Genomic DNA, 13,519 nt, shown 5'->3' with positions numbered 1-13,519 from the left:
CCCTTCGTGGCAGATTTCCAAGGAAAAACTGGATTATATATGGGAGCTGGATTGCACCTTGTTAAGTGAAAATGCCTCATAAATGCATTATTTTGAAAGATCTGAGAAGCTGAGTACTGCAAGCAGTTGAGTTAAGAAAAAGTTTGCAGATTTGTATTTCTTCATTGCATGACGTCCAAGTTTAAGTCAGGGTAATTAGACATAATGTGCCCTTTTTGGCTGCTGTTTTATCATGGTGAGCATAAAGACCAACTGCAAAAGGTCTCATGAGATTTCTGTATTGTGAGCACTGATGCTGTTCTGTCAGCATTTCAAATTTTGCTACAGAGCAACATATAGATAAGTCTAATGTTGAGGTCAAAGCAATTTGACAATAAACTTTTACAAAATGAAGACAATAATCCCTTTGTTGGCCTGTTTCTCAAGATGAGAATGCTTTAGTCTCCATTCTGTTTCCTGCTGGCATTATTTTTTGGGATATCAATTCTGCCTTTGTGAATTTTTTAGGAATAGTGTAAGACTGGAAGAAGGAAACCTCATGAATGGATCTGATGTAGTTTGGACAAAAGATTCTGGGGGAGGACTACAGAGGAAGAAGTGGTCAGTGCGAGTGTCCTGATCATGCCATCCATTGTATGGTCGGGGTAATTTAAGGTCACTCTGAAAACAAAATCTCCCATTCCCCCAAAACCAAAAAGAAACCCATTCTGACTGAGAGTTTTAAAGCAGTAGAGGCCTTATTAAGTACAAAACCCTCTCAATCTGTACAAACTGGGAAGTCTTACGTTGAATTTATGCTTTTACAGACTAATCCAATCCCTTGCTGTGTCAGCATAGCACTGCACTTTGCAGTGGATCTGCACTGTTACATTGCACAGGTTAGGGAGCAGCTCGCAGAGCTAGAATATGTGCAGAAGAATACCAGAATAACCCACAGGATCCCAGAGTGCAGCTCAAAACCTTCCTCTTCGGGGGAAGAAGCTCCAAGCTGCCATGCAGAAAAAGGGCATGGTTTGAGCAGAAGTGAAAAGATTTGCCATATCCATGAAGCAGTGTACTAACAAGCAGTTGCAGACTGAGACTTGAGCAGCAGTTTCTTTGCTGAAATTGGAGATACTTTCCTAATTCATGGCTGTTCAGTATGCAGTCTAGCTGTTTGAACTTAATTTGTCCCTCATTTACACAGCTGTAAATCTTTGCACATTTCTAATTAGATTGCAGGAGTAATTTCCAATTAGATAAGAATAGCATTAGGTGTATTTCATAGAGTGTTATCTACTTTATGTGCTTATAACACAAAGGATTTGAAAATTAACATTTTAGATTGCTCATACATCACTTCAGGTTCCTGGGTTTTATTACTAAACAGTAGTTAGGTGTTTTAAGGGACACCTTAGGCAAGGTTACTGTCACCCGATCCAAGTTCAGTGAAGCACAAACTCACTTGATGCACCTGAAAGATCATGCCAAACCAGATGTGTAATGTGAAGTGTGTGCCTGTAAACCCCTGCTCTGATCGCCCATTGTTGCACGTGCACAGGACTCCCTGATTTAACAAAAGCTCCAGCCGGTTCCAGAAGATGCACTTACATGGCAGTGGTTTGGAAATCAAGGATACCTATGAGCAGCAATAACAAACAGGTAGAGGTGAATATGGGAGGAATTAGAAGAAAACCCTAAGAGTGCTTGCCCAGGTTCCTAGCTTGTGAGCATCTTGAGGGCATTTTTCTTTACTGCATGCATAACTAATCTGCTCAACTATTTGCAAACTATTAACATACTACATTTAAATATTGCAACTTTTTGTTTTTTTATAGTTACTTCGACTTGTGTCCTTTTCAAATCACTTAGACTATTAAAGAATGATTAAATGTTGCTACATGGCAATGTATAAAACTAAAAATATATACTTCTTGTATAGGATTGATTTTGACTTTAAAGCTGGATCACCAACTTGCTGAGGTCAGGCCAAGTACTGGGAAAACATAAAATGACAATCCTGACTGAAGTACTCTGATGAGGAGAATCCTTACCATTCCCATGTGCCAGGTATTTAGTGCAGCATGAAGGCAGAAGAGGCCTTACAAATGCTGTCCCATTGCAGCAGTGCCAGTGTCACACAGTGGAAATGTTAGGATCATTCTGGCTGCTAGAAGGTCCCAGTAAACACCAAGCACAGTGGAAGGAGAAGGTGACTTTCAGTAGTTTGAATTATTTATCTCTGTTCCCTAAGGGCAGGTGCTTTCAGAACAGTAATTCTGCCACATGAGTAGTAGGAAAAGTTGAATTTCTAATCAAGCTAAAAAGCTCAAGTATAAACACAACACTGAGCATGAGATGTTCAGCCCTTTAATGTATCTCTTCCCGGGAACAAAACAAAAATAATGGCAAGTGTGTAAATGTAGTGCAAGAGAAATAACAGGAATTTACGTCAGAGAAAGAATCTGAAAGCAGGCTAGTTCATTGTAAACAAATTTCCCAGAGTGGCTCCTTGGCTCTGCACCTCTTTCATGTTTAGATGAGGTTTGTCTGCATCCGTGGCTGGCAAATCCCCTGTTACCCTCGCAGGGTGAAGCGATGACTTGCAAAGCCAGTCCTTGGCCTGACTGGGTGTGAACAGGGGAGTGTTTAAGGGCTGCTGAGCCCCTGGTTGTTCCCTGTCAGAAAATCTCTGACAGGCTGGATAACTTCATGAGATGTTAACTCGGTCTGCTTTACAGAGTTCCAGCTTGAGAGCTTTGCTGTCCACGCTTCTTGGTGTTGTAACAAATGGCAACTTGGCCTGGAAGCTTCTTTTTGTAAAGAAAAGAGAACTTCCCTGGTTCCAGGATTATTGGCACAGAATGGGTCCCAAACCACAAGTACTTCAGTCATCGAGTGAGTCAGTATCCTCTGAGGATGCTATTAATAACAGGAAAGACAAAACACACAAACCTAATTTAGCACACATTTTGTTCTTACCAACGGTCAGCGTAGTCTTTTGATTTTTGTTTTTATGCTAGCTTTTTACCGAGAATGGATTCACCTATTTTTTCTGAAAATAAGAGGAAACTTTCTCCCATCACTTCTAGCTAAAATCTAGACAAAAGTTGATTCGCTAACTTAACCTTCAAAGCTGAACTGTCTACCCATTTTCAACTTGTAAAGTTTATTTTTCTCAGTTATCAGCAAAGGCTGCTCTGAATTCAACCATGCATTTTTCTTTTTGGCACAGACAAAAAAAATCCTCCAGGTTTGCTGTCAGTCAGAAATGAAACTGAAGATTTCTGCTGTGTTAGCCAACTTCGACCTCATAATTTAGACTAGATGAGACTTCAAAGATGGGCTGCCCCTGTCTGCCAAGGCAGAGTGGTGCTGCTAGGCTACTGCTCCCTACATGAGCAGTAGCTGCAGTTCTTTGCCTATGCACTGAGCAAGGGCTTGACGTCCTGCAGTTTTTACTCTGGTAACTCTGTCTAGGAGCAACACCATCATCCTGCTCACCCTCAGCGTATTATTCTGCCAGATTTTGCTTTAGATGATTTCCCTCCATCTCGCTTGATTCTGCTGGGATTTTCACGAGTATGTCGGCCTTTGCTTCCTCCAAGGAAGAAGTTTCCATTCGTTTTTGGAGTTTTTAGACTTAAAGTAGAATTTGTGCTGAATATAGAAGTAATAAGCTGTGTTACAGTTTCTAGAAGACTTTGGGAAGCTTTTGAGTAAAAACCTCTTGTAAAGATTCAGGAGTTTTCTAAAGGAAAAAATTACTGATATAATAAATGAAGCACAAAACCCACATATACCACATTGTTGTATTCAAACTTCTGCCTACAAACACAAAGAAACTTTCCACTTGTGGAAATCTGAAGTGGTTAGAAAAAGAAAAGAGAAAACGAGGTCATTAGTCACTAAATTCCACTGTAACTAGAATTCCACCTATTTCCAGCAACTGGGCAGAAAAACCATGAGGTTCTGGTAGTTCGGGCTGTGTGTCACCACAGGTGTCAACTGCTTTGAGAAAGAATTTGCAGAGTTCTAAATGCAAGTTATTTCCCAAATTCCCTTCTGAAAGCATGTTGGAATTAAGAGGCTCAATACTATCCCATGGTTTAGTGGGTGATATTGGTGGTAGGGGGACGGCTGGACCAGATGATTTTGGAGGTCTTTTCCAAAGGTAATTGGTAACTCTATGATTTTTGAAAAATACCGATCTTGCAACCCTGTTTGTTACTCAAATGTTAACAATAGTATTTATGGAATTGTTCTGTGCTTTATTTTCTATTTACAGATTACTGCTGCATCCTGTGCAAATCCTGTAATTCACTGAGTAAGAAAAGAATGAGCATTGCTACAGTTTTATGGATGTTAGGGGAATGGTATACAGTAGAGCAATTGGGATAAGGATCAAGGGAAACAGAAGATATGCCTGGAACTAAACATCAATATAATGTCTTTTCAGTCTATTAATTGTCATATGTTGCAAGTAAACACAAACATCAAATATTGCTACAGACAGACTGCATGCCAAGAACGTAACTAGCATTGTGCTTGCTTCCCTAGCTTCCTCTAACATCTCAAGTTGAATTGTATAGTATCTGTGTACACAAAACAAAGGCTTTCCTGTTTCTAAGTAGGGACACAAACTACCTCAACAGCCTTTGATTCTATTCTGGGACAGCAAGCTGATGTAGGCCAGAAATTTTGCTTTTGCTTTTGTTTGTACTAAAGAAATTGCAGGTTTATTCACTTGAATGTGTCCAGTAAATAAGAAAACCTATAAAGTTATAATTCCACCAAGACCTAACTCTTCCTAAAATTGTTCATGAGTAAGATACTAGAGCAAAATAAATGTATTTGGGCAAAAATTTAAACTATCAAAATAGAAAGTATCACATCAATGTAATTACAAAAAAAAAAAAAGTTTTGACGGGAAAAAAGTAAGGTTTATTAAGTTACAAAGGTGTTTATGAAATGATACAATGATGAAATTTCATTTTTGCATTATTAAATGTAGCTTTTAACATGCTTCATGAGAGCATCCTCCTCTAGGATGTGCAGATTTGCAGCATTCTATGTGTCTTAGTAAGACGGTGTGGTTGTCATTTAAGCACTCTCAGGGTTTGTGGGAAACTCTGTCTGCTTTAAAATGAATATTGTTTTCTATTGTGCTATAATGTGATTTCTCGATTTCAAATGCAGGAAGGAATGTAGGGTCAAGGGGAAGTATTTTACTTACTGTGGCAGATGCATGGAAAGAAACTTCTAACAGAAGAATGCTGATGGACAGTATTAATTATCCTGCAGGCTGATAATATCTAAATATTTGAAAGGCATAAACTTTCCCTGAAGCACAAGGGACTATGAAGGCTGTTCCTCCTGGTTCTTTGAAGCTGTGATCTGGTATGGGGAATAAATGCTAACAGCAATGCAGAGTGCCCTTGTCTTTATACGTCCCCCTGTTGCAACAAAATTTGTTTGTGAGGTATTTATCTGAACCTGCTCGGGGAATTGGTCAGAATCAAACCTTTTTTTCTGTCAAGGCTCTTCTAAGAAAACAAAGTCAAAAACCAAACCCAAGCCAAAATAAAATGCTTGGATCAGTTCCCCCATCCCATTTGCTGCAGTGACCCATGGTGGCACAACAGCCACACTATACAAGCAAATAACGCCAAGGAATAGTAGCGTATCCATAGAGTGAAACATCATGCTGAGGACCCATTGTCTATCTTAAATGCATTCCAAGAGGCTGCGTTTCAGACTAGCTCTAATCCAGCCCTATGTCCTGAACACCCTTTAGTTGGTGAGAGAGTTTCTGGAGCTTAGTTTTTAGCTTACTTGCAAGCTCTGGGACTGCTCCCCAGTGCGAACCAAAGCGTGAGAAATGGGAGAGACCTGGTGCCGAGCTACAGTGCTAAGGTAGGCTTACCCTTTGCATGTATTACAGCTGAGGGAGTGATAAATGGTGGGGATAGAGCATGGACATTGTTTAAACTAGCCTGACAACACAAGTGCAAAGGAAGCCTCAGACTTGTATTTGCTGACTGAACAGCTGCAGTGGTGTAAGAGATGATTGGCCCTTGATGTAGTTTGCTGCCTTTTTACTGAAGATTTTTCCTTTCATTACACTGCCAGCGACAAGGAAAGTGTGGGTGTTCCTTGTTTGCCTCAGTAGAAATGAGGATGACCTAGTTTAAATTGCTGTAGGAAGTGTTTTGAAGCAGCCTGGCTTGCGTGGCACTGAAACAGCAGAAGGTGCCCTCGTATGTCCCATCACTGGGCTCTGCTCTGGTGATGGTAACCTTCAGACAGTGGTGGCAATATTTCATGCAGGTCTAACTACTTGATAAATGAACACGTGCATAAGCTGTGACTGAGGGGATTGAATTATAAGTTGCCTTTAAAACACAGCTTTAAAGAGGCTTTCTGGGAGAAGGCAAGGAAGAAATATATTCACAAGCTGATTCAGAAGGAGATAAGAAAAACTTCGATTTCTTTTTACCCTTTTCCTTATGCTTTCCCACTGTCTTTATCCCTTAGATGATTCTAACCTTTTTGATAGCTTTTGTCTGTCACTCCTCTGTTTTTCTCCCGTCAGATATTTTTTATGGGATAAACCAATGCACTTGTACAATACAGCTTTCTCTGCTGGCATCTTCTGTAAAAACTGTTTTCCAAGCCAATACACAGAGTTGTGTTAAAATCAATAGGCTACAAGAAAGATTATAAGAGAAAAGTTGAGTTAAGAGATGCTGGTAAGGAAGAAATGCAGCTGTGATCTTAAATGAGATGAAGGGTCCATGAGGCTAAGACAGCCAAGGGGGACAGAAGCTGAATGCAGGGAATAGCCAGCCACTAAGAATGGTAATGTTACCTGACGGGCCCAGAAGGAATCAGGTCATCTCATCAGGTGAAGGACTGAGTGGAGTGGCAGGCTAAGTATCAAAAGCAGGTGAGAGGAAGGCTCTGAAAAGGCAACACCTGGGGGCTGAGTAGAATTCAGGAAACAGGTGAAAATATGGGGAGCTAGAAAGCTGTCTATCTTGCTATGTGTGTTATCACCTGTTAAACCAAGACGTGGCTCTATGCCACTGGGAAAAAAAAAGGTTGGATTCTGTGAAGTTGTATCTTAAAGTCTTGCAACAGAAGCTACTTCATTATGTGGAAAGTAAAACTCAGAACCTCCCAGGTAGAGATGGTCATAAATTGTATTTAAAAAAAAAAAAAAAAAGTATAGAAAGAGAGAAAAGAAAGAGAGAAAGAAAGAAAGAGAGAGAGAATGAAAGAAAGAGAGAGAGAGAGAAAGAAAGAAATAAAATCATTGTGAGGATTACATGTACTTAATGCCCTTTGCTAGACCCCATGCTGTCAGGGTTAAATGTGTTGTCATATGGAAGTCCAGCTCCATGAAAACAGTTTTGGATTTCTGTATCCCAAACAGGGAATGAGCCTGTAGTTTTGGATATGTGGTCAGCCCAGCAGCACAGAAGGTACTGCATCCATGGTGCCTGTGATTGTTGTGGGACATTTCTACAGTTGCTATTTTTTTTTCTCATCCATAACTCCCCCAAAGTACTTGCACTGAAACTACAGCTAGGGGAATTAGGGTGTAAAGATGTCAAAGTGATGGAAGAAGCTGTTATGATCCAAAAGAGGGAGGGAGGTTGAAGAAGCCAGGAAAATGTCTCCCAGCTTTTTTTCTTCATTCCTGTTGGAAGCTTGTTTACACAAAAAGAAAATGTTGAAATTTCTTACTGTTACAGTAGCTATAAATGAATCTATTACAAAAATCCGCCAGCTCTTCACTTTTTATTTATTTATTACTCCTAGAGGTTAATAACTAAAGTTCATATGTGAGCATGAATAATTGATTTGATCCATTTCTTGTCACACTCAAGGGCTAGGCTCATCCTGGCAAGATGTAGTTACGCATAACAGGACCTAATGCTAAAGTAGCTGGCATCTAATGGAGTTCACAACTGTGAGGCAGATCCTTAGCTCCCAGAACAGCGCAAGGAGAGAGCTGGCTTACTACAAACAAGATGCAGAAAAAGATGAAGGCTATCTGGTCCAGTTGTTGGGCATTCATTTGAAGAGAAGCTATTTATCATTTTGGAAACCAGGACCAGGGCCTGGGACTGGCTTTAAAACCTAAGCACATGTTTGTGAAGGAGTTCTGATGGACAAGAATGCAAGGGTTTTGTTTTTTTTTTTTTTGCTCTGCACAGATCATGACAATTTTGGCTGGAGCAATTTTTTATTTCACTGTATACTTTGAGAGCTGTGGGGTAGCAAACTGTGCTCTGTGCTAGCTGCCTGCATATACGTTGTCGGCCACTACAGAAGCATTGGCTTCTCCAATAACGCCTTGCCCTTGAACTTTGAGATTTTGTTGGATAATGTCAATGCCAAACATATTGTACACCATAAGTGAGTTAGCTGAAACTCAACTGCAGCTCACGAGGGCAATAGCAGCCCCAGAGAATAAATGTAAATAGTAATTAAAGTCCTTTTTTGGAATAAGTTTAAAGAAACAGGAATTTGTACCAGAATACAGATCAGATGCAAAGCCACTCTGAGCATGCCACAAACAAAGACCCTAAGGGGAAAAATCTGAGAGCACATTTTGGAGATAGTACTGGATGAAATGAGGCCTTGACCTGGGAGCAAAGAAATGCACTGCCTCTCTCTGGTGAGAAGAAAACTTTAATTTAGGTTTGTTTTAATTAACAAGACTGAATTAACTGAATCACCATTTAATTCTTTGACTGAAAACAATCTGCATGTCCCCCAGAAGGGGGGCAGTGCTGCAGGGTGAGGTAGATAACCTGCTTCCAGCCTAGCCTGTAGGGAAAGGCAAGCTCCTCAAGAGTGTGATTCAGAGGGAAAGCTTTTGTGCAATAACCCTGTCAGGCATGAAAAAGCTAATATCTGCTCACTTCAGTGATAACACTGCGGAAAAATGGCAACTGTAAAAATAAGGTATGCCAGGCAAGAACAAACCATCACATGCATGCAAAGAAAATTCATCAGACTTTCTAAAAAAAAAAAAAAGGTTATAAGGGGTTAAAAAGCTTTTTGGTATGAAGCTGACTTTGTGTTATGGTTGGGGCAACTGAATGAGTGCTTATGGAACAGGGAGCGGGACTTGTCAAATGCACAGAAATGGTCATCGTGGACTGTAAGACACGATAAAGATGCTGGGCTTGCAACAGAACAACCTATTTGGTCGCATATACAGTTACTGTCATGGCCCTGAGTGCGCCACCATCCCCAGGCCCTATGGCAGCCCCAGGGCTGCCAGCCCTTGCCCCATTGAGGCTGCAGCAGGGCCAGGCTCCAGCTCCCCCCAGCCCAGCCCTGCTCAGCCATGGCCCCTGCCCAGCTGGGCCCACTCGCCGGGCCTGGCCTTGACCTGGTCCCATGGAGGTGCCCAGTCCCCAGGGCTGGGGCTGCCCCGGTGCCCTGCTCCTCGTGGGCCATTGGGAGGGGCCCTGCCTGCGGATCCTGGCTGGCCCACCCAGGGACACCCCACGCTCCTCACGCCCAGACCCAGGGAGCCACCAGCCCTTGAAATGCCATGGCAGCTAGCATAGATGAGAACAGGGGGAAAAGTTACTGTGAGAAATGGATGTCTGGAATTTGAGCAAGCATGCTTGAAGTAGTGAATGAGTTAAGGGCTTGCTGGGACGTAATTATGTCTATGAACTTTATAATAAATGCAGGTACAATAAATCTTTTTAAAAAGGTCCTACAAATTTGGTTTGTGGAAATTCCCTGTGAAGAAACACGGCTCAGGTGAAGCCTATGATTTATAGGTAACTGAGCTGCAGTCAATACTTTGGTTTTGCCCCCAGAGCAGAAACCAAGAGAGCTGCATGTTATGGGAGATTTCCACGAGTTGATAGAGATAGGAGTGGTTGAAATCTCTTCTAAAAGTTTAGGGTCTTACAAAAATTGTAGCTGCTAGGATTGCATGAGAGCTATGAGAGAAGGAGATGTCTGTCTTTTGTAGGACATTTTGATCAAATATGGGGATTTCAGCAACTATTAGTAGAGAGAAAAATGGTCAGAAAAGCTGAGCAAAGATGCAAGCTGATCCATGTAGGACAGTGAATTTAAGTGAGGAGTACTGCACCAGGCTGGTAGACTGGCTGAGAGTAAAGCTGGCCCAGCAAATGATGAAATTGTACTGCATGGAGCCAAGGGGACACTGGGGGTTAGGGCCCGGTGAGCAGCCACCCCACAACTGACCACCAGTGTGAAGTGAAGAGACCTTCACGGCCAGCAAGGAGGTGTCTCACCAGGGCGGTAGAGCTGAGCCCTCTGTCCCTTCCTGGTCCTCGCTGGCTGAAAACTGAGCCCCAATGCATGTGAGCAGCTTCAAAAGGAAGTAATTTACCTTAGGCACACAATCAGTGAAGGAATTTCTACCGATTAAATGAAAATTGGAGCAGTGCGGAACGGCCAAATCCCCAGATGTTCATAGATGTATGGAGTTTTGTACAGCGTATCTGTGGGGTTTTCCAAATTCCAAAACAGTTGCATAAAATGAGTAAGAAACCAGTTTGGGGTCATTTTCAGCGCTAGAAAAAGAAATGCTGTGTTTCAAAACCCCTTCCTTTCCTATGAAACACAGATGCTAGCACTTACAAACTGTGAGCAGGACGGATACAAAGAATAAGAAAGGAAGTAGCTTGGTGGAGCGACAGTGTAAACTGCTTGTCCCCTTCCCTTCTGCTCCCCAAATCCCTCTTCCAAGACCCTTCCTGTTCAATCCTCTTCACAATTGCTATAAGAAAAGTTTTAAGAGTTTTACAGTATTTTGTAATACATTCACGCCACAAGAGAATACTCATTCTTTCTGTGATATATTTTTAGGCTGCAAAAATCTGGTCCTATTCTATTGGTAATGGTTTCTTGTAATTTACTGCAATACTCATTTAAAAAAACACAGGCTGCTCTTATTGGATGATAGATTCAAAATTCTCTGGAATTTCTGTGTTGTTGTTCTTTATAGACCTTAGTATGTGCAACACGGTAGTCAGACATGCGCGTTACATTCCAATAACGTGGTGTCAAACAAAGTACTCAATGAGAAGTCAAAGTAACTTAACAAAATAAATACTCCTGATCTGACTCAGCCCTCCCCAAATTAGGACTTGTCTGAGTGGGGAAGCTTTCTGGTGTAGCAATCACGGAAAAAAACTATTCCCCTGGAGTAACGTTGGGAGTGCGGTAGTTTGGAAGAGAGTTGCAGAGCTTCCACATAGGGATTTACACTATATTATCTACAGCGGAACAACTACTTAGGCTAACTTCACAGAGTTGGTACTGCGTAGATGGTGAATTCATGTGCAATCCTATGCAAACCTCGAGGTCTGGAGCAGCTGTAGGAAGGCACGCACTGTATACTTAGGGGGAGAGAAAAGAGGGTGACTGGCAATAAGTGTGACCCAGCCTAGGGGGCTGCGGGGTGTCCCATGGCTGGGGTGGAAACAAAGATGAATCTTTTCCCTGGTGTACTCTCTGTTCCTTTAAACTCGACTTTTTAGCAGTGCTTGTTGGCGGCTGTGACATTTTAAAAAGATGAGTCGCAGGCTCGTGATTACTTCTGATGTCCAGGTCTCCTGTATCGCTACTCACACGCTCCAGCTCCCAAAGCAGTGCTAGGACCTGCCCGAGAACAAAAGGCAGCTCTGCCTTGACTTTCTTCACGGCTGGAACTTATTGTTCCGCACAGCTCTTCCTGTAAACACAAATAAACGCTTCCACCGCGCGAGCATCGTGCATCTGCCCCGCAGGAAGGCAGGCGAGCGCAAAGCTCGCAGAGCCGAGCCCCGTGCACCCCCCGGCCGCAAGCTCCGCCAGGAGCGCCCTGCCCCGAGGGAAGCCCGCAGGTACACGCTCCTCAACGGCGACCGAGCGCTGCCAGCCACTTCTGCTCGACGACGACGGCTTTCTGCACGGCCCCCTGTTTTAGGGGGGCGGCGGGGGGCACGCTCCTCGGGAGCCAGCACCTCGCGGTGGGGATGGGGACGCGGACGGGGGCGCGGCCGGTCCCGGCTCCGCCTCTGCTCCAGCCGGGCCGGGAGCGGGGCAGGAGAGTGCGGCGGGAGCCTGCTTCCTCCTCCTCCTCCTCCTCCTCCTCCTCCTCCTCCTCCTCCTCCTCCCCCGCTGCCGAGGGGGCGGGCGGACAAAGGCTGCGGGCTGCCGCCGGGCCGGGGCGCGATGGAGCGGCGCGGAGGCCGGGGCTGAGGCAGAGGCGGCTCGGTGGTGCCGGGCCGGGCCGAGCCGAGCCGAGCCGAGCCGAGCCGGGCCGGGGCACATGGTGCGCGGCTGGGGCCCGGCGCTGCGCACCCGCGGGCGGGCCGAGGGGCCGCCATGGACAACTTCTTGGCGGAGGTGAGCGCGGGGCGCCGGGCTCTTCCTCCTCTCCTCCTCCTCTCCTGCTGTGGGGTCGCTTTGTGGGACCCGCTGACGGCCCCGGGGGGATACCCGGGGCGGTGGCCGTGGGGTCCCGGCTGTGCCGCGGGGTGGGCAGGGGGCTCTGTGCCTGGGCACGGCGGGCCGTCCTTTCGGGCGGTCTGCTCCTCGGGAAGGGGTGCCGGGGACAGGAGAGCTGTGCCGGCGGAAAACGCCAGGGAAGGAGGACTTGGAGGGAGCTGGAGCTTGGAGCTTGCCTCGTGGGTCCGCGCGGCTTCGTTGTGCCCGGCGAGGAGAGCACACCAAAGACGCTTTGCAGCTTGCTCGTGGCAAACGACGAAAGTGGAAACTTGGGTCCTCTTCTGCGCTAAACCAGCTGAATTTTGCACATCAATGTTTTAACGAGTCGTTACAGCCTGCCTAGCGCCAGCACAGCCTTGCGAATAAAAGGTGTTCGCCACTAGTGCGGCTACCTCTGCATGCTTGTAGCTTGCAACTCGATTGTGACCTCCAGTGATTATTCCTGTGTGATTATTTTAATCACACCCCTTGCTGAAGTAGTTGTAGTGTCCAAATGTTAAGTGCAGGCCAGGCATCTGTTTGCCGGGATGGTGATTAAGCTGCAAAACTGTCCCCTGCCGTTGTGAAACAGCTGCCTCGTGCTCTCTGTGCTGTTTATGGTCCCACAAGAAAAATAAAAATAAATAAAAGAGCTGTGTTTACCGGAATAGTAATTAGACAAATAAAAGGAGCTCGTACACCTTGCCGCCTGTTAGCTTTTCATTTGTCAGACAACAAAAGTTCTGTCAAGTGCAATAAGAAGGAAGAAATGCAGGATTAACTTTCAAGAAGCCTGAGTTAAGCAATAATGGATTTTTTTCTCTGTAGAGGATGTAGCCATCGTCTTTCAATAGCTTGCAAGCCATGAGCAATGTGGTAGTATTAGCCGAGCCTTGCAAAATTAATCCAAGGAGTCATTCACTCTGACACAAAGTATGGTAGCATGCCCTACATAAAGATGAAGAAGAGAGTTAATGGTTTTGACTCCCCTATTAGCCAAAATTACTTGCCTCAGGCAAAAAGCAAGTAAATTTTGCCCGTCTGTGTTAGTATTTCA

The 13,519-nt window shown here is 44.3% G+C and overlaps 1 protein-coding gene and 1 long non-coding RNA gene across 2 annotated transcripts in view; both read left to right on the top strand.

Annotated features, from left to right (window-relative positions):
• Nucleotides 1–1,462: 1,462 nt before the first annotated feature.
• Nucleotides 1,463–4,399, top strand: LOC136790125 (uncharacterized). Its single transcript, XR_010829458.1, has 3 exons — nt 1,463–1,641; nt 1,922–2,049; nt 4,268–4,399. It is a non-coding gene; the product is annotated as an uncharacterized lncRNA (long non-coding RNA).
• A 7,747-nt stretch (nt 4,400–12,146) lies between these two features.
• Nucleotides 12,147–13,519, top strand: part of MYO10 (myosin X) — a 163,742-nt gene continuing 162,369 nt past the window's right edge. Inside the window, exon 1 of the mRNA XM_066992486.1 lies at nt 12,147–12,381. Coding sequence (XP_066848587.1) covers nt 12,361–12,381 — 21 coding nt within the window. The 5' untranslated portion in view covers nt 12,147–12,360. The remainder of the gene's footprint in view (nt 12,382–13,519) is intronic.

Source organism: Anser cygnoides, chromosome 2, assembly GCF_040182565.1.
Source record: "Anser cygnoides isolate HZ-2024a breed goose chromosome 2, Taihu_goose_T2T_genome, whole genome shotgun sequence".
In the NCBI taxonomy this organism is placed as follows: domain Eukaryota; kingdom Metazoa; phylum Chordata; class Aves; order Anseriformes; family Anatidae; genus Anser; species Anser cygnoides.
Note: the sequence above shows the minus strand (reverse complement) of the source record. Positions and strands in the feature narration are given on the sequence as shown.